A 22,123-nucleotide genomic window follows, 5' to 3' on the forward strand; every position below is an offset into this window, starting at 1 on the left:
CTGCATGCCTTAGGTACCTGCTGCTTAGGTGTGTACCACCCCAGACCTTAGAGCTCTGAGACAAGGTCTCCATAAGGTGCTAGGGCTAGCCTTGCAATCATCCTGCCTTGGGCTCCTGAGTCGCTGGGAGCACCTGCATGCACCACTGTGCCTGGCTACCGTTATCCTCTTAAGGATCTTCATCAAGGTATCGTGCCAGGGTCTTGCTGACAGAAATCCTCTGAGCTGATTTAAGCACAAAGCCGTCTGGTTTTGATACTTGCTGCCTTGTAACGTGTTTCAAAGCCAAGAGGATAAATTTGCCAACACTACATTTAAAAACTACACCTATCTTTCCTTCTGTATTGTTTTCCACGTACCCATGCTGGGTTCTCCAAGTCCTGGGCAGGATTCCAATGTAAATATCACCAATGATGGAAATTTGGGGGAAGGAGAGGAGGGTGAAAGACCAATTGAGGCCTGAAGAGTGTCAGTTCCTCATGGACTGCGGAGGTATGGAAAGTTCTTTGTTGCTGCTTGTTGGCTGCTTGCCTCCAGGATCTGGGTGGGTATTGCCCTTGGCCAGCTTCCTGGTCAGGTCACAGACAGTCTGATCAGAGGCAGAGAGTCCTGGGTAACAGAGGCCAGAGCCAGGCTAGGTCCTTGGGAGTGAGCCCAAGAACAAGATGGTCACTGAATCTCTGCAGGTGGCTGGGACCCCTCGCTGACTCTCCCTCATTTAGCTCTCAGGATGACGCCATGGGACTGAGACTACTACACTGTCTGTTTTATAATGAGAGGCTCAGAGGTGAAGTCCCCTGTCCAAGGTCACAAAGTGCAGCCAGAACCTGTGGGCAGCTCAGGTGGAGTTTCTTTCCTAGCCTTAGGTGACTGGTAGGGACCTTGGAGCCTTGAAGAGGGTATAGAGGTCATCTTGGGAGCCAAGGAGGTTCAGGGGCCTCCTCAGATCTCCCGGCAGACCATGTAACTCAGTGGCCCAGAGCAGGGCCTTTGAAGCCAGAGCCAGGGTATAAGCCCTGCCCTGCACATCGAGGTGACCTGGGGCCAGCAGGAGGGCACCTGTGCTATTAATGGCATGGTTAAAAGTCTGGGTTCTGGAGCCAGAAGGCCAGGGTTGAACTCCCCACCTTACCAGGCCCCAGTGTGTAACTCTGGCCTCCTTGGGCAAAACAGACCCTGCTCTCCTAAAGAGCAAAGCGCTTCTCCTGGAGTCTGCATCAGCAAGGAGGCTGAGGAGGCTGAGGAGGTCCTTCTTGTTAGCTATCATCACTTCCTACCCTCAGGCCCCTGGGGTAACATCCTTCCCTCCACCCCAGCTGCTGCCTTTGTGACAGAAGTTTGATTTGGGTATGCAAATTAGGGGTGTGACTCCAGGGAATTTGAGGCAAATACAACTCAACTTGCAAATTTGGGCATTTTCGTGAAGTGCAGTTGTTAGAAGCGAGGTGACTGAAAGTCCCTGCCCACCAGAAGTCCAGTGACATGCCGGTCACTCAACCACCTGGGAGTGACCACGCTCACTGCTAACACAGATTCCCTTGGTCTCCTGGGCCTGGGCGGGGTTTGCCATGAGTCAGGGCCTCCAGGAGGGAGCCCAGGAAGGTAGAGGACATGCCAAGGTCACCCACAGGGCCAGCTGTGGATTGGAGAGCCCGGCCTACCCATCTCCCCAGGCTGGCCAGGGCCCAGCCGTCAAATGTCTTGGATACCGGGCTGGGCTCTGCCATGCTGGGGATCTGGTGCCTTTGCCAACTTTCCCCACTCTCTGGGCTCCCAAGCCCCACCTGGGGACCTGGAAAGGACCCAGAGCAATGGGGTTGGCCTGGAAGACGCAAGTCTAGGCGCTGGGCCACAATGGCAGGATATCCCCGGGGAACCGGGCCAGCTGCCCACACAGGGAACACCAGGGCGGGGACCTGGCACTGCTGAATGAGAAGGCCCAAAGGGCACCAAGGGAGGGAAGTCAGAACAGCTGGGCTCCAAGAAGGTAGAGAACAGGCCAGCATTGACATGGAGGCCATGACTGGGGGCGGAGGGGAATTGGGTGCCCACAAACAGGGACCTGAGTTTTTCTTCCCAGCCTGAGAGCCAAAGGGAGGGCCTGGGTCACCTGCTATTTTGTCCTAGTGGGTCATAGGAGCAAGTTCCTACCAGAAATCATAAATTCCAGATACTGGTCTATCTCATCCCAGCAGCCAGATGACCTGGGGGCAGCAGGGAAGGGGCTTTCCCAGACTTCCACAGCCAGTGTGGTACCCAGGAGGACCCAGCCTGGCTTGAGGACTGGCCAACCACTCTAGGCCAGTCACAGGCCTATAAGTACCCTCTGTGTAAGGTTGAACCAACAGCCCAGCCCCCAGCCCTGCCCCTATACACTGGGGGCACGGATGGCCTCCATGCCCAGGTCTAACCAAGATGAACCTTACCCTCAGGTGCCTGAAAGGAGCCTCTTCCCCATTCCAGATCTCAAATTCCTTTTCAAATTGTGCCTTAAGGCTTACAAGCTTAGTTGTTTGTAACAATTTACAAAGCAATTAGGGATTTTGTGTTTTATCTGCTTAGAATCCACAACTGCTAAGGCCCCTGCAGGTAAATTGGTCAGACTCAGCCTGGAGCAGCAGCCCACTCCCTGACAGGCAGGGCCTTGGCTCTCATGGCCAAGGTGCTGATAATCATGGCACAAGGTTAACCTAGAGACTGCGTAACTGTGGCTGATGTTGCAGCAGGTAGAGTGGCACAGAGCTAGGAGGGAGCCCAAGGCACTGTGTGGCAGTGGGCAAATTCCAGCCCCTCCCTGAGCTCATGATAGGGTCCCTAAGTCTGATGCATCTGGTGGTAAGAAGGGCATGAGCTTAGACAGGCAGGTGTTCATTTGTTCTTTCACTTCCCAGTGTTTGTACTTCATTCGCTTTTCTTATTTTATTGCGTTGGCTAGAATAGTGTTCATTTATATTTTTGAGGGTCTAGTAAAGGGAAGCCCAGGGGCTGAGTGGACACTGAAATGCAGCCCTCAGTGCTTCAGACCCATCTCCTGCCTCAGGATGTTCCCAGCCTAGAGGGTAACTGTAGAGTGACCTTGTGCCCCAGCTGTGCTGTAGAGGCCTCCTGACGATTCAGGTGGGAGAGATGTGTGGTTTGGAGGCTACAGATTCTGGCAAATCCACACAAATGCTGGATTGCTGAGGAGATTCCTGAGAGAGCAAGAGGACTTCTTGGAGAGGACTGTGAAGAATGAGGAGTGTTTAGACACATAAACATGAGAAGAATGACTTTCTAAGTACAAGTAATAACATGGCCAAAGGCAAGGAGGGAGGAAGTCTTGGAGGAGGAAGTACAGAGAAGAGAGGTCAATGAGACCAGAGTCTGGGGTGGTGGAAGGGCAAGGGTACAAGGTAAGGCTGACAAGTCAGCCTTAAGGACAAGCTATGGACTTGATCCTACCTGGGAAGGCCATAGGGAGCCATGGAAGGCACTTGAGCAGGTGAGTGCTGCATGGCTGTTTTAAGAGGATAACTGTGGTTGCAGCAGAAAGAGGAGGCAGGCCTGGAAGGGGCAGGCCCAGCCTTACATGACGCACTGTCCCTTCCTGAGGTCCAGGGGAGTCTCTGTCCACCATTGGGAGGGAGAGGGCAACTTCCTCTCCTTGGTCTGGCTGGGAAGATAAGGGGATGAGGACAGGAAGTTGCCTCAAGGAGCTGAGGAGCATGCAGCCTGGCCGAAGCTCCCAGCCCCATCCTGCAGGGTGTTCCTGTAGTGGTGGATGCTAAGGGAAGGGGCAAGTCCCCTTGTGCCAAATTGGAAAGGTGCCCTGGGCTAGCCAAGGGGCCCTGCGTGCCTGCTGTGTCCCCAGAAGGCCCTGTGAGCTCTGTGCAGGAGGAGTGTCTCCTCTGGGACTTCCCACAGCAGCCCAGCCCTTCAGCAGACACCCTCCTGACATGCCTGGGAACCGCGATGAGTCAGACCAGGCGACACAACCTCAAGAGTGTCTGGCCGCAGAGGCGCAGAGTGATGATGAACACCCAGGGTGCTGGGGGCTAGTGGGGTCACTTGGGGCATCGGGAGCGCTACTGGCCTCAAGGATCAGGGATGGTGGAATCAGCTGGCTGGATGGTGGAGGGGTGTTCCCAGGAGAGACCCCAGAGGTGGGAGCTTCCTACTGTGAGCTGTGGCCCCAGGGAGGCCCCCAGAAGAGGCAGGAAGTGGTGAGAACAGGGTGGGGAACATGGGGAAGTGGCTCTAGGGCTGAATGGTGGGATGGGGTCAGACTAAGAGGAGGCCAGGAGGGTGGGGCAGGGGAGGACTCTTGGGAGGGGTTGGAGGAAAAGGTGTGAGGAGAGCTGGGGAGCCCAGGAGGATGAATAGGGGTGTGTCAGGGCCTTGCACAGGGTTCCCAAGCCTGAAAGACTTAAACGAAGGCCTTAAGGGGGGAGTCCCCTGCTCTGGATAGTGGGGAGCAGAGGGCTTCCCTACAGCAGGAGGAGTAGACTCAGAATAGGGTCTTAGAATGCCTGGGACACAGGCTCACTGGGTTCTAGTAACCCCCAAAAGATACAGTCAGGTTTCTAAGCCTAGAGGGATGTTTACAATTAAAAAAAAATTCCATATTAATTTATTTTTACAGTTCTGGGCATTGAACCAGCTCACAACTCTACCACTGAACTCCATCCCCAGCTCTTTTTATTTTCTATTTTGAAGGGGGGTCTCACTAAAGTGTCCACGCAGACCTCGAATTTATGATCCTCCTGGCTCAGCCTCTGGGATTATAGGCCCAAACCACCACGCCCTGTTGCACTGTTTGCATTTTGATTCAAACTCATTTACAAACCAAAGTGGGGCAGTGGAGACAACCCTGGCCTCTCTGCCTCTCTGCCTCTCCCAGGGCAGAGGCTGCCCAGCCACATGCACTACCCACACTGACACGACAAACCCCAGAGGCCTCGTGGCCACGTCAACTTTGCGTGGACAGTTCCCTCTCCTGTTCCTTTAGCCTTCAGAAGTGTCACTCCCTCCAGAGGGTCTCTTCTGGTCTCCCTGACTAGGAGAAGTCATCCCCTCTTCATCCGCCAAGTTCTCAAGGCACACTGGCCGCACCCACTGCAGTCTGTTCTCCTGTGTGGTTGGTTGCTCCACCCAACCTCGTGCCCCCAGTGCTTGGGATTGAACCCAGGGGTGCTCTACTACTGAGCTACATCCCCAGCCCTTTCCATTTTTTATTTTGAGACAGTATCTCATTAAATTGCACAGGTGGCAACCTTGAACTTGTGATCCTCCTGCCTTAGCCTCATGTGTCATTAGGATTATAGGTGTGCACCAAAAGCCCAGCACATAAGTTGAGTCTTTTTTTTTTTTTTTTTTTTTTTTGGTGGTGCTGGGGCTCAAACCCAGGACCTTGTACATTGCAAGGCAAGTGCTCTACCACTGAGCTATCCCCCAGACTGGTTATTTGTGATTCATAAAAACTGAATTTTGTCCAAGCTCTGCCTCAGCCTCCCGGGCTCCACACCACAGCTTCAATCCATTTCTCCCCCTGGGTCTCAGCTTCTCCTGTGTACATCAGGGAAATAGGACTTGAGCTCTGGGGGTCTTCTAGGGGTCTCATTCAGAACCCTAGTCAAAAGCACATAGGGAAGAGTTGGGCTCAGTGGCATGCACCTGTAATCCCAGCAGCTCTGGAGACTGAGGCAGGAGGATCTCTTCAAAGTCAGCTCAGCAATTAGCAAATCCCTAAGCAATGTAGCAAAGGGATTGGGATGTGGCCCAGTGGTTAGGCACCCCTGGGTTCAATCCCCAGTACAGGGGAGTGGGTAAAAAACTGTGCAGGGAAGAGAGTGAATATGCAAGGTGAGGGTGGCCAGCGAAATGAGCTTCCAAAGCGGGGAGAAATTTTAGGGAGAGAAAGCTGGAAGAGCAACCTAGGCCAGAGGAAGAGTATAGACAAATGGATGAAGCTAGAATGTGCCAGGCCAGTTTGGGAAGGTTTGAGGAGACAGTTTGAGGAGACCTGGCTGTGGTAGGCACCAACAGCTACAGGACTTCGATTGCTAGGTGCAAGTGTTTGGATTTAGTCCTGCCAGTACTAGGGAGCTAAGGAGTCTTTTGAGCATAGGAATGAAGTAATGAAAGCACCTTCTCAGTGAATCAATTTTCCTATACCAGAGGTAAGTCTGGAGGTAGGGAGGCCATGGAGAAGGCTGTGGAAAGGCTCAACCTCAGATAGAAGATGGAGGCTGGGTTTGGGCAATGATAGTAAGTAGGAGCAGTGGGCATGGAGCCATTCTAATCTCCACTGAACTTGTGCTTTTGGAGTGATTGCAGGCAGGCAAGGAGTCTCAGCCGAGTGCTCTTGGGAAAGTCCCCTAGGCTCTCTGAGCCACTCCAAAACTTTGTTCCTGTGTAAAATTCAAAGAGGGCAGGCTATACAATTTTGGAGACCCAGTGCAATGGGATTCCCACTTAAGAAATGGGAAAAACAAAAAGGACCATTAAAGACATTAAGATATAATGCTTTTCTTTAATCTCTCTCAACTTCTCATGGTGGATTGTTTTTGTGGCTGGGTACTGAACCCAGGGATGCTCTACCACTGAGTACATCCCCAACCCTTTTTATTTTGCAACAGGGTCTCCCTAAGTTGTCCAGGTTGACCTTGAACTTGTAATCCTCCTACCTCAGCCTCCCAAAGTTGCTGGGATTTTTTTTTTTTTTTTTGTATTGGAGTTGACCCCAGGAGAGCTTTACACTCAGCAACGTGCCCAGTCCTTTTTATTTTATTTTTTAAAATTTTGAGACAGGTCTCATTAAGTTGTTGAGGCTAGCCTTGAACTCACAATCCTCCTGTCTCAGCCTCTCAAGTCATGTGTCACTGCACCTGGCTTGTGGCACCATTTTTAATGCAAGTGGTTGATTAACTCAGGAAAGTAATATAAGAGCAAATAGGAATTGCATTTTTTAGAGCACTGATGTCTTCTTCCTGCATGAAACAAGTTCTAGTTCAGACAGAAAGCACTGCCCAAAGCTGCCAGCACTGGCCCCAGCTACAGATGTGGCTGCACTTCCCTTGGACTCGATTGGAATCACCGAATTCCCATGCATCAGAGTCCACCAGAGTTCTGTACTCACAGAGCAGCAAGAACATGTTAAGTATATGAGATGGTGTATTATATGAGTCTTCTGTGCTCCTACCATACATACAGCCATCCATCAGACTTCACTCACAAAGCCCAAGTTCAAAGATAAAATGAGTTTCCAGCCAGATATGGTGGGACATAACTGCAGCCCCTGCAACTTGGGAAGTTGAGGCAGGAGCATGGCAAGTTCAAGGGCAGCCTCAGCAACTTAGTGATGCCCTAAGCAATACTTATACAAAGGTTGTTGTGAAGATTTAATGAGGCTTCTTTGCATGTGGTTCTGGGAGTGAACCCAGGGCCTCATACACGCTAAGTGCCACTCTACCACTGAGCTACAAGATGAGGTTATTTTTGAAAAGTGTTCTGCATGGGGCCTGGCACATGGTGAGAGTTGATCTCACTGTCTCTGATCACAGATTAGTTTCCCCACCTGGCTTGGAGACTCCTGCCCTAGGGAGGTCATAGGTCTAAGCCCCTAGGCAGAGGGAGGACTGCCCCAGACAAGCCTGAGGCAGATCAGGAGCTGAGCTAAGTGCCAGCCACAGACAAGGCCTGTCCAGAGCAGGGACCTCTGGGAAACCTTCCTTTCTTGGGCCCGGGTTCTCCATCTCCCTCTCTTGTCTATTCCCCAATCTCCACAGCACATTGCCCCCCAGTTCCCATAATAACAATGCCAGAAGCTGGAGTCTGTAACTACTTCCAGACACCGTGCTTTCCAAACATCCATTGGTTTGTTCCCAACAGCTATTTCAGCCCAATTCTTTCTTTCTCAAAGAGCAGAAGTCCAAATACATTCCCTAAAAGGAATTTATTGTCTCATATAACTGAAAAGACAGAGGACAGACTGATGTCAGGGCTCATAACTGATATCCAAGGGCTCATAACGTAATCAGAAACCTGCCTCTCTCTGTTTCTGTTTCCTTCTTAGTGGATTTATTGACATTCAAATTCTACCCTTATGGTGACAAGATGGCTGCCAACCACTGTAGCAGCCAGCTTAGTTATCACCTTACTTATAGAATAAGAATATTTTCCCCAGTAGTCTAAGAAAAATCCAGGTTGACATTCTAATTGGTTGGCTTTTGGTCTTGCACTCCTCCTAAACCAATCTCTGTGGCCAGGGAATTGGAGACCTCTCATTGGCTAGGACAGAGTCATATACCCACCTCTAGGTCTAGGAAATGGGATCAGGTTTATGGAAATCAAAGGGAATGGGGAGAGGAAAGGAAGATTCCCAAAATGAAAATCAAGAAAGAAGGATAGACACTGGCTGTGGGAACAATTTCTTGAACCCTAGAAGTGAGCTGTTATTATATCCATGTCTGGCTTGAGACTGTTTACCTGTTTACCTTTTTCATCATCTTTCTGGGCACAGCTGGACTACATTTCCCAGCTTCCTTTGCAGTTAGGGAAGGTCATATGACTAAATTCTAGCCAATATAGTGTGAGTGGAAATAATGTCATCACCTCCAGGACTGGCCCATAAAAACCTGATTATCATCGACATCCTCTTTCTTCCTCTCCTGGCTTGCTGCAGTGTGGTGACCTTGCAATCAAATTGAAGATGGCAGAGCCACAAAAGAGAAGGGGCCTGGGTCTCCATATCACTACCCCACTAAGTTGACAATGGGCTTCCGATTTTACATCACTGAGAAATAAACTGGGATGCCTTTGTACATTTTTGGAGTGACTTTGTTATGACAGTTAAGTTAACCTAACTAATAATTGCAGATGAGCAGAGTGAGGCTCCAAAGGGTGATGTGCCTTGCCCTGGGCCACACAGCCTAACAGAGGTTTAAAGCTGGATCCATTTTTAGACACAGCCCTTTGGCTACAATGACCGACTAAACAAATCCCCAAGAAGCCTGCTCAAATACAGACCATTCTCTGGGAAGGGCACAACAGTATGCTCCATGGAATCTGGGGAACCACAAGGAGGAGTTCAGTAAAGCCTCTGAGGAAACTGGGTGCCACAAGGCAGCGCCTCTCCCCATCCCTCTCTCTCCCCCATTGGAAGTTTTGTCTCAACTCCCTGTTCCTTGTGCACTTGACTTTCCTTTGCTCTCCTTCTGTCCCACTTGATATGATATTGAGCTGACCCTCTAACTCTGGTCCAAACACCAGTGCCCTCCAGAAACAATCTCTGGACCAAAGCTTAGGATATCAGCAAGGAGTCAGCTTGGGCCAGCAAACCTTCTCATGGGTGACCTACTCTGGGTCAGGGCCTCCACTGTCTATTTAGCAAGGGTCAGAAATTACATGAGCAGCTCAGGCTGACTCCCAAGAGGCCTTCTTTAGTCCCAGAACTATGTTTGTTTGTTTGTTTGTACCAGGGATTGAACCCAAGGGCACTTAACCACTGAGCTACAACTCTTTTTTATTTTTTGATTTTGAGACAGTCTTGTTAAAGTTGCTTAGGGCCTCACTAAATTGATGAGGCTGGCCTCCAACTTGCAATCCTCCTGCTTCAGCCTCCCTAGCCACTAGGATTATAGGCGTGCACCATTGCACCCAGATGAGGCTGCTCTTTTTGTGTTTTTTGTTTTGTTTGGGATGCTGGGAATTAAAACCAGGGGTGCTCTACCACTGAGCTACATCTCCAGGCCTTTTTTTAAAACTTTATTTTGAGGCATGGTCTTGCTAACTTTTGAGGCTGGCCTCAAATTTTCAACTATCCTAGCTAAGCCTCCTGAGTAGCTGGGATTACAGGTGTGCACCATCATGCCTGGCAACTCAGGCTGCTTTTGATTACCTGTAACACCCTCTTCACTAAGTATCCAAATTCTTCTGGGGAAGACCTACCTTTCCTCTGTCTTGGCACATAAAGCAGACAGTCATGGTTGCTCCAGAGAGTGGTACATTCTGTCTCTGTCTGTCCTGTGGGGTAGTTGGGAAGAACTGAGATGGTGTCAGGCCTGAAGCTCTGGGCCCATAGCATCTGGGAAGTGGGGAGGACAGACCTGTCTTTTTGACAGTCTTCCTGTGACCATATTGTTCTTGTCACTAGCTCTTTGTCTAGGTGCGGACAGAGGGCATAATTGGGGACACACAAGCAACTGGGCAGGTAGTTGGAGTATAAAATGACTGTGTGTGATTTGGTGGAGCTTGGAGGGAGCAGAGCAGGCAGGCATGCTGACAGGTGTGTCAGCCTTCCAGGTGGGGGCCATACTTGCCGGCAACTGTTTGCCTGTCCAGGGGTGGTTTGGAGGTAGGGTGGGGTGGGCTGAAGAAAAGGAAATGGGCCAGCCTGCCAGAGCAAACAATCAGGTCTTCTGGCCCTACCTTCTAGCAAATGCCAACTCACAGCAGAGGGTGGGGTGGAAAGGGAGAGGCTTAGGGTTAAGATCCCCAGGGCTGGCAAAGGGGCACTCAGACCCCAGGATGTATGTGTTTGGAGGGGTAAGAGTATTCCAGCTGCTTGAATGCCTAGGACTCCACATTGTCTTCGACAGAAGTGTCTAGTGGGGAGCTATCTGGCATTGTCCTCAGCTTCATCCTGCCTTTCATTATTCCTAGCAACTTACGGATGCAATGGGACTTTGTAGACTGTAGGGGGTGGGAGGAGGGAAAGGGACCAGTGGAGATATCTGGAGATATTGGCTTGTGATCCAAAACGTCGGGCTGAAAGGGTCCATAGCCAGACAACAAGCCTCAATCCATCTCCATAGCAGCAGACTGATGTGACGTGGACGACTGGGTGACCCTTGAAAAGTGGCAAAGTGGACCAGCCAGTCCTGACCACAGGTGTGTAGAAAGGGAGAGACATTGGAGGAGAAGCCCAGTCCTATTTCCTGAGCAAAAGCTAGAAACCGGGGTGCACAAGGTCAGACATGGCTAGAACTTGAGGCTTGCAGGTGGAGGCACCAGGAGGGAGGTACAGTTGCTATTATCCAGGAAGGCCCCTCCTGGAATCAATGATCATGTGCAGCCTTGGTGATCCCAGAGGCTGCAGCTCTGGACAGTGGAGGCCTGCTTGGTGAATTGGGGTGGGGTAAGACTGGATGAGTCTCTCAGGCTGGAGGGGTAAAGATCAGATTGCTCTCTTTGCTCCCCTTTTGGGTTAGGTGGGTGGTTTCTGTCTTCCGGGATCATCTTCCTCTGATCTGCACTCCTTCTCCTGGCACTGGGGGTGAGCACTGGAATGGGGGATCCTCTGTGCCCCTATCTCCCTTGATCAGGGTCACTTTCCTCAAGGATCCTGGGCAGAGACTTTGGTCCCACCCCTCAGGTGTCTCTAGGAGCACACACACACACCCATCACCCCAGCAGCTACATTTCCTGCGGGGGCAGAGGGGTGTGCTTGCTTCCCAGGTAACAAGCCTGGTTTTCTCTACCTTCTCCTCCACTGATTCATTGTTAGTCTTTCTGGTTGTATGATGAATAACCCGCTCATCGCTGCACATTAGGAGAATAATGAAAGCACAAACATCCTAAGAGGAAACCATCAGGTGGTTTCCTCTGGAGGAGCCCTGGCTTATTCAAGGCTTTTGGGTTCCCTCCAGATTCAGGGTCACACTGTGCTGAATTGGAGTTGGGAAGTAGGACGCCCCTCTATGGACAGCTCCATTTTGCAACACATCCCCCCCTCCACCCCAGGAGAACCGAAAGGAGGTGAATGTGGCAGCTCCTAGATCAGCACTGAGCATTCTCCCAGCTCTGCAAGGACAGGGATGGAGCCCCCACCGCCACACCACTCCCAGGCCACACGCCCTCAGCTGCCCCTGGCTCCGCTCGGGCTCGCCCAGACAGTGGCCTCAGTGCCCACTTCTGTAGAATGGGCAGGCAGTGGGGCTGGGCGCCCCGGGGCGCGGCAGGCGGGGCCCGGAGGCTTGGAGGGGGCCGGAAGGGGTGTGAGTGCGGGGGCGGGTCCCGCGCCGCCCCGCCCCGGGGAGGGAGCCCGGGGCGCAGCATCCTGGCGCGGGCCTTGGCCGCTGCCGCCACTGCCGTCGGGGAAGGTCCCAGCGCGGACATGGCCTCGCGCGGCGCCCGCCCGGGCTCAAGCCCCCAGCGACCAGTGCAGTAGTTCAGCGAAGAGGCGGCCTGGAGGGCGCAGACGGCCGGGCGGGCGGCATGGAGGAGGCGCACCTGCTCCCGGCCGCCGACGTGCTGCGCCACTTCTCGGTGACAGCCGAGGGCGGCTTGAGCCCGGCGCAGGTGACCGGCGCGCGGGAGCGCTACGGCCCCAATGGTGAGCGCGCGGGCCGGGCCGGGGAGCGGGGGCCGCGCGCGCCTCAGTCTCAGACCCCCTGCCCCTCGGCCAGGCGGTGCTCTCCCTCCAAGATCTAGGTCCCCGCGGGCGGGCAGGAAGTGAGGGCTCCGGAAACCTCCGCAGATGCTCTTGGGGCACCCGGCTGGGCTGCGCGGCCACCTTCGAGGGGGTGGGGGCGGGTTCCGGCTTGGGGGACCGATGCCTGCCACCCCCTCCGCGCTGGGTCCTTCCAGGCTTCTTGCTGCGGTGCGGTCCCATCCATTTCTGCAAGCCTTAGCCAGCCTCATTCGCAGTCCAAGCTGGAACCCCGCGCCGCGCTGCGACCCGCGGGTATCTTGCAGGTGCAGCAGACACTGAGACCTGCGGGCCGGGAACCGGCCAAGCACTCTGAGGTCCAGCCTCCTAGCCGATCCAGGGGTCTCCCCTCAGGGCGCAATAAAACCCTCAAGTAGGTGCAGCTTGTAGGCTAGCGGCCGTGGTGCCCCCACCCCCACCTCCACCCCCAGGTCTTCCTCTTTCTGCAACCCCAAGCGGATGTAGCTGGCAGGAGTCGTTGGGGGCTTCGAACTGCTGGGGCCAGAGACCCATCTTCCTGGGCTGGCCGACTGGAGGTCCCGGAGAGTTGCCAGAGGCTGGGTGACCTGGAGTGGTGCCTGCCCGTCTTGGGCACCAAGGGAGCCTTCCTGCTTTTGCAGTTTGCGTGGGAGAGAAATGGGTTCTTCCTCATCGCCTTCAAAGGAGTGGGGGATTCTTCTTTTTTTTGCTAAGGCAATGGGCAAACGCCTCCTAGTACTATCCAAATGAGGCCCAGCACATCTGGAGGCTCCTGAGGTGGAAGACTTAGAGGTCTCTTGACTGAGTCCCTTCCAGGCAGGACCTGCTACCCTCACAGTACCTGGTAGAGTGTGAGGGGACCAGAAAGAAAAGTTCCTTCCATCCCCAACGTATTGCCTGAGCCTGTGTAGTTTTGGGATTTGGGGTCTCATCCTTTGGGGTTCCCAGTCAGTTGGAGAGGAGGGTGCTCTGGCCTGTGTCCCTGTGCGCAGGGCTGGCTTGGAAATTACACATTGCTGTCAGAAAGGTTGCTTCGGTTCTGTATTGGTTTATGAAAACCACCTCTTATATAAATATTATCTTTCTGGAGCAGAAATCCTTTTTCAAAAAAATTAGTTGCTATATTTAGTTGAGCTGTGGGAGGAACTGGGGAGATAAATATTATTTAATATCCCCCATTAATGACTTGGCAGGGAGGGTGTCCTTTGCTGCAGAAGAACAGGGTAGCAGGAACTGCCCCCTGGCTCTGGGGTAGGGTGGGAGTCCCTGTAGGCAGGTCTGGGCTTCCACAGCCTTTTGGTATTGCTGTGGTCCAGCTTGAGAATCTTGATTCCCAAGGGAAGCTGGAGATCCAGCCCTCCCTTCCATCTCCAGAATCTCACACATTCTGCCCTTGCATGACCCTGGCCAAGGTTCCTGTCCTTTCTGGCTCTCTTGTCTTCAGGGGTCCAGCAGAGGAGGAACTGACAGTGCAGTCCCTAGTCTCCTGCTCCTGTGTAGTTTTGTCTGGGTGAGGGGATCCTGGATTGCTCTGTCCCCTCACCGTCTGTGTGAGGTGATGGGCGTGGTGTATAGATCCACAGGTAGGCGGGTGTGTGTTGATGTGGGTAGGAAAATGGGGACATTGCTAGGTTCCCCTGGTTCCTCTGTACTTTGCTAGTATTAGTAATAAAAGCTGATGCTCACTGAGCCCTTACTATGTGCTAGTCACTGTTCTCAGCACTTTTTCATCTATGATTTCATTTCTTTCTCCAAACAACTCAGATGTAGGGGCTATTGTCATCTTTATTTTAGAAAGGAGGTAACTGAGGCACCAGAAGTTTAAACAACTTGGCAAGATCACACAGGATTGTAGTGGACTTAGCACAGATGCCTACTCCTCTCTGGGCCTCAGTTTACCTATGTGTAAAAGATCACAGGTTCTGCAGGCTCGGGGACCCTGGTGTGGCAGCATCTATACCAGTTTTGTCCTCAGACCCTGAGAGGCCTCAGAGGGCTCTTCCCTCACATCTCTGGTGCTTCTTCCTCAGGAAGTATTCCAGGCCTCTGGAAGTTGTCAGGAGCAGAGGGAAGCCAGCTGCCCCTTACTGCCCCGTGCTCCACGGCCTGTGGATGACGCTTGTATGTCCTCTAGGTGCTACCTGCACAGCTTTTGGGAAGGGGCTGATGGGGTTCTGCACCCTGGCTCTGCCCCTTCATAGCTGTGTGACCCCAGACAAGCCCCTGGGCCTTTCTATGCCTTGGTTTCCTCATTGTCAATGAGGCCGCAATAAAACCATCTCTTAGAGTTGTTTGTGCGTGTTTAGTGAGATCACTTATACCAAGTCATCTGCCTCTGTAGTGGAGGAGGTGGGGCTGGGCTCCTGGCCAGGAGGTGGTTGGTAGGGTACAGGGCCTGTGGGTGGAGGGAACACCCCAGGGACTAGTGTTCCTCCCACCCCAGGCTTCTGTGCACCTGCAAGGTCGTTAGCACTGGAAACCACAAGGAAGTCATTTGTTTAAGTCTTAAAGTTTGCAAATTCTGCCAGGGGCTGGGGGAATGGAGCCTGGGGATCCCACCCTCCTACCTCTCCCTTCTCCTCCCTCCTGAGGACAGAAGCCTCAGAACAGGGGGTGGGAGCCTCAGAGGCACAGTCAGTGTGTGTGCCAGCCGGGAGTCCCCTGTGCATACAAAACACCATCTGTCCCAACCTCACGGGAGCTGGTGAGGCCCCAGCAGGGTTTATCTTTTTTGCAGTACTGGGATTGAACCCAGATGTGCTCTACCTCTGAGCTACATCCCTAGCCCTCTTTAATTTTATTTATTTATTTATTTTTTAAATTTTGAGACAGGGTCTAACTGAGTTGCTAAGGCTGGCGTTGAGTTTGTGATCCTCCTGTCTCAGCCTCCCAAGTAGCTGGGATTAGAAGCCTAATACATACCCAACATAAAATTTTTTTAAATTAAAATTTGCGTACAGTGGGCTGGGGATATAGCTTAGTTGATAGAGTGCTTGCCTTGCATGCACAAGGCCCTGGGTTCAATCCCCAGAAAAAAAAATTGCATACAGTATAACCTTCAAAGGGTACAAAAGGTGGACAGTAAAGACATCTGACTCTGTCCCTAACCACCTATCCCAGTGTTCCCAATTCCTGTGTCTCCTTCCCAAAATATTCTGTGCATATATGCATGCACATCTAGGATCTTTTTTAAAAATTTCCTGGCTGTGCTGGGGATTGGACCCAGGGCCTGGCATGTGCTAGGTGAGCCCCTTACTAAGTACACTAAGTACACCCCATCCCTGGGATTTTTTTTTTTTTTTTTTTTTGCATGAAAGGGAGTGAGTTCTATGTGCCATTTCTACCCTGCTTTCCACTTGACCAGCACTCTTGGAGGTGGTTCATAAGGGAGCTTTCCTGGGTTCCCAGTGGCTGCACTGGGTTCCGTTGTGGGCCTGTTCCAGTGTTTCTTCATCCCACTTCTGAATGCCGCTTGTGGTGGTCACAGCCTCTGCTATTACATGCAAAAGATAAAGAATATCCTTGTCCCTCTATCATTTGTGAATAGCCCTGAAGGATAAATTCCTAGAAGTGGAACTGCTGTGTGCGGAGTGTGTTTGCAGTCTGACAGCTGTTGCTACTTTACTGTCCCGAAGGTTGAACCAACCAACCTGCCCATCTGCCACCTGGCCAAAGTGTATAAGGCACTTGTGTAAGTGTGTAACTTGATCTGTGCCAGTCATAGAAAAGTGTCCCCTTGTGGGTTCTGTACTTGGCATTTTTCTATTTACAAGTCAGGCTGGGTATCTTTTTGTACCTTCAGGAGTCATCCAATTTCCTTGTATCCGTGCTCACATCCTTTGCTAGACTGGGGCCAAGGTCAAAGACTGAACTCGGTTGGGCACATCTACCCCACAACCTTGCTCCTAAAGGCCCTGGAGAGCCCAGGGATCTGAGGGTCAGATTAGATCCCAAGAGGTCTCTGGGGGTGGCCCCTGTTCAGGGGAACTTATGGAGAGAGAGTGCCTGGCCTGGACCCTGCCTCCCTGGTCTGCACACTGCCTGTCTGTGCAAAGGGTACAAGGTCCCAGGGCTGCCGCAGGGTGGGAGCGGTGGCCCAGATTTGGAATCCTTCCAGTGGTGTTTTGGCTTTGGCCTTATTTCCTGCCATTATCCCAGGCCTCAGTTGGAAACCCATATGCATGACCCCTGGAAACCAGGCCACCAGGAGTGGGGTAAGTGGGACAAGAAGGTGACTGCAGTGGCCTTACTTGCTGAGTGGCCCCAGGCAGACTTGCCCTTCCTTTGGTCTCGAGATCCCCTAAGGGCCTTGAAGGATCTAACACTGACTCCCAGTGGGAGAAAGTGTGATTCGGCTGCAGGCCAACTGGAAACTCAAGGATTTTCAGGCTTCGCTGTAGTTTTCACACCTACTGGCACTTGCTGGGCAGCCTTCGTCCCCCATGAGCAATACCAGGCCTTGCCCCACACTGCCACAAGACACATAGGTGTTGAGCAAACCCTTACCATCTAGCGCCAGGTCAGCCAGGTAGGCCGAGAGCCTCTCTGCAGAGCAGGAGCCACTTTCTAAGGCCCCTCAGTGTCCTCTGAGGAGCACGGCCAGCTTGTCTACTCTAGGTGGACCCTGGAGACAAGGTCAGGGCCAGGTGGGCTGGGCGGGCTCTGACCAGCCAAGGCCTCTCCCTACCTCTGCAAGTGATGATTTGATTGCTTTGTAAATTTACCTTGGAGGAAGCCCTGGGTGAGTGCTCTTCTCTCCCCCTGCCACTGACATTTAGAAGCTGAAATTCCAGTTTTCAGTGTTGTGAGAAGGAAGGAGTTGGGGGATTAGGGAGCAGGTGGTGTGTGGAGCCTGGGGGCAGCCCTGGCTGTACAGCTTCTCCCTGGCTGCAGGCTGTGGGCCCAGGCCCTGTTCTGAACCATGGAACAACTGAATAAACAAAGGCTGGGAGGACTTGGTATGGATCAAGAAGACTCAGCCTCTCCCTGACCCGGAGGTGCTCCAGTCTGGGGGTTGGTGAATACTGATGACTGGGCTGAGAAGGCAGGGCCATCAGGTGGGCGAGAAAGGCTTCCTGGAAAGGTTCAGATGAGATAGGGAAGGGTTTTCTGGACAGAAGGTAAAATGCAAGCAAAATATTGGTGGAGGAAAACAGGGAGGTGGTAGCAATCCTGAGGCTTGATGAGTGGCAGAGGGTCCTGCATCTGAAATGTGGACATAATTCTAGAAGGGCAGGTTGGGGGTAGCTCCAAGGTCTGAAAGACCATTCCAAGGTCAATTATTATTATTCTGCAGGCTTCAGACAGCCACTGAAGGTGTATGACAGGGCAGAGGCTGGGTCACTCATTCTTCAGTTTGTTCTGAGTAACTACTATGTGACAGGCACCGTTCTGTTACACTAAACACAGTCCCACTATCATGGAGCTTATGGACTAATAACCGTTGTGCCAATGACTGTCACTGTGGGCTATGCATCCTGGGCACTTTGTGCATGTCATGCAAGCTTCACATAACCTTATAAGGTATCACTGCTACTAGCTGCTGTGTGCTGACGGGAAAAGAGACAGAGCTTTCATGGCCTGCCTGTTGCTATAACAGTACCAAGAGACAGAGCAGGACTTGAACTCAAGCCCTCTGGACCATATTCTTTGCTTTAAACCCTGGAGTTTCTCGGATCACCTCCCCACTAGCCCGCCCTAAGTCCACAGTCTCATTCTCAGGCTCCTTGGCCCCACAGGGGCATCAGCGGACACCAGATCTCTCAGTCTGGCAACAGTGATCCAGAGCAGAGGTAGGTTGGGAGAGGTCCAGATGAGAATAGTAGGGGTCGTGTGCCCCTGCGTCAGCCAGATGGGGATGCAGGAGGAGCAGTACCCCCTTACTGCTTTGCCTTGAGCTGCCCAGCCAATAGCACAGAGGTGAGCAGGGTAGGGCAATCCCCCACTTAGCAAATGCAGCATCTGGCTCAATGGGAACTGGCTCAGCCCCACACCATGCAACTGCGGGTGGCATGGGGGACCCAGCATCTTCCTGAGATGCCTGTGGTGGGGGCATGGGGCTCTCCCAGCCATGGTTTCCTTCTGTGGCTCTGGGACTTGTTCATGTGAGGGGAAAATTGTATCTTTGGATCTTGGTGGAACTGACACTTGAAGCAGACTGGGCCTGGGCTGGCAGGGCCTCGTGGCCCCCACACACCACCTGTGAGAAGAGCAGATCCATTAGGGCAATGATTTTGGTTGGGGCTCTGGGGCTGCTTCAGAGGGATAGGCTGGTGATGGGATGACGGCATCCAGTCCAACTATCAGGACACTATCAGGATACCAGATTTTGTTAGGTGATGGCTGGGTGGTAAAGGGACAAGAGGAGGGAAGGCAGGGCAGCCTAGGTGTTAGCACAGGAGGCCCAGAGCAGAGGGTCAAGAGCTAGACTGCTTGGGCTCACTACCTCTCTCTACGATTCCTGGCTGCATAACAGTTAAGTAGTCACTCAGCCTCTCTGTGCTTTGGTTTTCTACTCTGTAAAATGGGAACAACAACAGCATCCTCCTCCTCAGGTTGCTTGAGAATCATAAAGGAATAACATGCCCAAGGGGTTAGCACAGTTTCAAGACCCACTGCTTCTGGGTTGCCTGCTGAGCACCTCTTGGCTTGGCCCCCAGTTATCATCCCATGTATTCCCTGGACGTGAGGTAGGTAAGATCTGGTACACTGCTTGGTAAATGGTAGGAGCTCGGTGAATGTGGCTCCTGATGGTGATGATGATGATTGTCACAGCAACCCTTCAAGGTGGGTGTGGGTACCCATCCTCCCAGTAAGGTGCAGGACCCCACAGGGAGTCAGCTGCTTCTGCAGGACTGGAACCACTCATGCCACGTGCAGGGATGGGCAGGCTGGCTGAGCCTCCCCAGGTGGGGGTGGAAGGGGAGCCTGGTGGTAAAAGCCAGGTCTGAGCCAAGGTAGGTTATTGAAGTAACAACCCCAAAATCTCAGTGGCTGGCTGGGCTCTATGGTGAGCACCTGCAGTCTCAGCTGAGCATCTGCCTCCGGGAGGCTGAGGCAGGAGGCTCTCTTGAACCCATGAGTTTGAGACGAATTTGGACAGCATAGCAAGATCCCATCTCTCGTCCTTTTCTCCCCCAAACTCACAATCCTCTTGCCTCAGCCTCCAGAGTAGTTGGGCTTATAGGCAGGCACCACCGCACCCCAATAAGGTCTCATCTCTTAAAACAAAGTATCAAAAAGCCCCTCGGTGGTTTATTTCTCACTCTTGCTGATTGCCAGTGGCAGATTGGTCATCTGGGACTCTGCTTCCTGGCTCTGTGATGAAGATGACCGAGGAGACACCTCTGCACAGGTTGTTGCTGCTGTAGCAGAGGGTCACAGAGCTCCAGACCTGCACTGTCCAGTGCAGCAGCCACCAGCCTTATGTGGCTACTTAAATGAACAAAGCAAAATTTAAAGCATAGTTCCTCAGTTACACCAGCCACAGTTCAATTTCTCAGTAGCTATATGTGGCTGGTGGCTACTGTACTGGACAGGACAGGCAGAGAGAATTTTTGTCATCACAGAACATTTTACTGGATGGTGACCTTTTAGAAAGTCTTGCACCCAAAATCCAATGCTCCAGTCTGGAACTAAAACACTCTTATTTTGCGAACTCACACAGGAGCCGAGAGGTACAGACTTACTATGTGGCCGCAAGGTTGGAAGAACCAGAAATATTTGGGGAACACCATCATGATCTCCAAAGAGTGGATTCTGGGTCATTGTGGGTCAGGGAGCAGGAGAGAAGATTCAGGTGGACAGGTAGAGATCACTTGGGACAGGCAGAGTTATCTCGGAGGGACTAGAGTTGGTATGTGTGACTGTGATATACATGCTAACCTCAGGTCGTGCCCTACCCAGGGTAGATGCACTAAAGAGCATGGCGGCCTGGGAGCTTCATACCTCATAGGGAGGAGTTAGGGAAACAGTAGGAGGGATTCAAGTGAGACTGTCAGATGGACTCTCCCCTTGGTCAAAATCCCTAAAAAGGTGAGGGTTTGGGAGTCTCCTCAGTAGAGCATGTCAGAACCTGGCTGATGGTTGGCAGTCTTCTGTTGTGAGACTGGGGCATGGCTGAGATGACCTCTAAAGAAACCTACTGCGTCGGAGAATTGGCCCAGAAACCAAGCCTGGCCCTCCTCCCGCCTTTCCTGTTCGCTTCAGTTAAATAGATCAGAAGGAAAATGTCTGTTTGATTTTAATCTCAACGCAGGACACTGGAGATTACATTTTCCACGGAAAATGTCAGCCGTTGCCTAAAATAGGACTTTAGAGAAAATGCTAGAAAGTGTATTTTTAGGTTATAAGTTTCCCTCCTGGATTCCTGCGGTCCAGTGGGCTGCTTAATACTGTCCATGGTGCAGCTGCCAGGTGCAGACCCCAAACCTTCCAAACAGGTGGTCTGGAGCAAGGATTCCCATAGGAAAAAATGCTTATAGACCAAGAACAGGTGGACAGATGCAGGATCTGTTCCATGTGGGACAGGGGCCAGCCAGGGGAAGAGGGCCAGCTGGGAGCCTCAGATCGGCACCACTAACAAGCTCCAGGGTGCTGCTGGCTCTGAGTGGCGAAGGTCACAAGACGGTAGAGATGGGTTAGGCTGCAGCCTGGGAGGCGTGTCAATGGCTTCAGCAGGGACAGGAGGGACAGGAACTTGGTCCAGGGTGGGGGAGCCCATCAAGAGTCCAGCTTTTGACCCCCCGCACAGCCCCACACTGCCACTCCCTGTGTGACAGGGCTTCAGCCTTGTCCAAACTCGGACCCTCGATTCTGGTGTGTGTGAAGTAGGTCTGGAGCTCCTGCCCTGCCTCCCTTTAGGCTCTTGGGAAGATTCAGGCTTGGGTACGAGTGGCGGCTGGCTGTGGCTGGTACAAAGGGTGTTTGAGGAAATGTAGAAGATTAAAAAAAAAAGTGGCAGGTAAAGTGAGGCAGGTGCTTGTGGTGTTTGGAAACAGCATTCTTCAAGATGGCGTGTGAGACTGGGCACGTGGGGCAGGGCTGAGGGTCCTCCCTGAGCAGGTCTAGAGTAGAGGCCTAGGAGGGAGTCAGGGAAGGGTCCCCACTGTCTGGGTCATTGGCAGCTGGAGGGTTGGTCCAGGGGAGGCTGGCTGGGGTGGGGCTCCGAGGGCTGGCTCTGCTCTTCACCTTGATCAGGTGGTTCTGGAAGATCAAGTGGGTCAGAACATGAGGGAGGGGAAGCAGAGCAGTGTTCAGAAGGGGCTCGCTTGTCATGGGGTTGAGTGACATTGACTAGGACTGGGCAGCCAATCAGGGGAAGAGCAACCCAGGGGACCATGGGAACTGCCAATTCTCTGTGTGACCTCGGGGTTCCTTGTGTCCTCCAGGCCTCAGTTTCCCCTCTGTGAATGCGGGGAGGCCAGAAGGGCCCTTCCTGGCTCTGGTCTCATGCTAAGGTGAGCCAAGCCACACTAGAGCTCACTTAATGTGAGTGGGGTGGGGTTGGAAGGACTTGGGCTCAAGCCAGGCTTTCACAGAGGCTGTGCAGACATGTCCAGGCCAGTGTGGTCTGGACAGCACAGTCGGGAGGGGCTGCCAGACTCCTCAAGACCCCACTACATAACCCCCTCCTCTCTTGTCTCCTCATGCTCCTGTGGCTACCTGGATTCTGCAGAGCTCCCCACCGAGGAAGGTGAGGCCGGGCCTGGGGCATGCTGCCAGGCGGGGGCAGGA

General features: G+C 52.7%; 2 protein-coding genes across 4 annotated transcripts in view; both read left to right on the top strand.

The window, feature by feature from the left end:
• Nucleotides 1-21,991, top strand: part of ZZEF1 (zinc finger ZZ-type and EF-hand domain containing 1) — a 152,737-nt gene extending 130,746 nt beyond the window's left edge. Inside the window, exon 56 of the mRNA XM_081270831.1 lies at nucleotides 21,778-21,991. Within this exon, the coding sequence (XP_081126957.1) occupies nucleotides 21,778-21,850 (73 nt within the window). The 3' untranslated portion in view covers nucleotides 21,851-21,991. The remainder of the gene's footprint in view (nucleotides 1-21,777) is intronic.
• Nucleotides 12,033-22,123, top strand: part of ATP2A3 (ATPase sarcoplasmic/endoplasmic reticulum Ca2+ transporting 3) — a 34,283-nt gene continuing 24,192 nt past the window's right edge. For 2 of the 3 annotated variants that reach the window (XM_081270834.1, XM_081270835.1), the window contains exon 1: nucleotides 12,033-12,313. In XM_081270834.1, the coding sequence (XP_081126960.1) occupies nucleotides 12,196-12,313 (118 nt within the window). In that variant the 5' untranslated portion in view covers nucleotides 12,033-12,195. The remainder of the gene's footprint in view (nucleotides 12,314-22,123) is intronic. The other variant, XM_081270836.1, reaches the window with a different exon arrangement.

This window comes from Spermophilus citellus, assembly GCF_964194105.1.
Source record: "Spermophilus citellus genome assembly, chromosome: 17".
Lineage (NCBI taxonomy): Eukaryota > Metazoa > Chordata > Mammalia > Rodentia > Sciuridae > Spermophilus > Spermophilus citellus.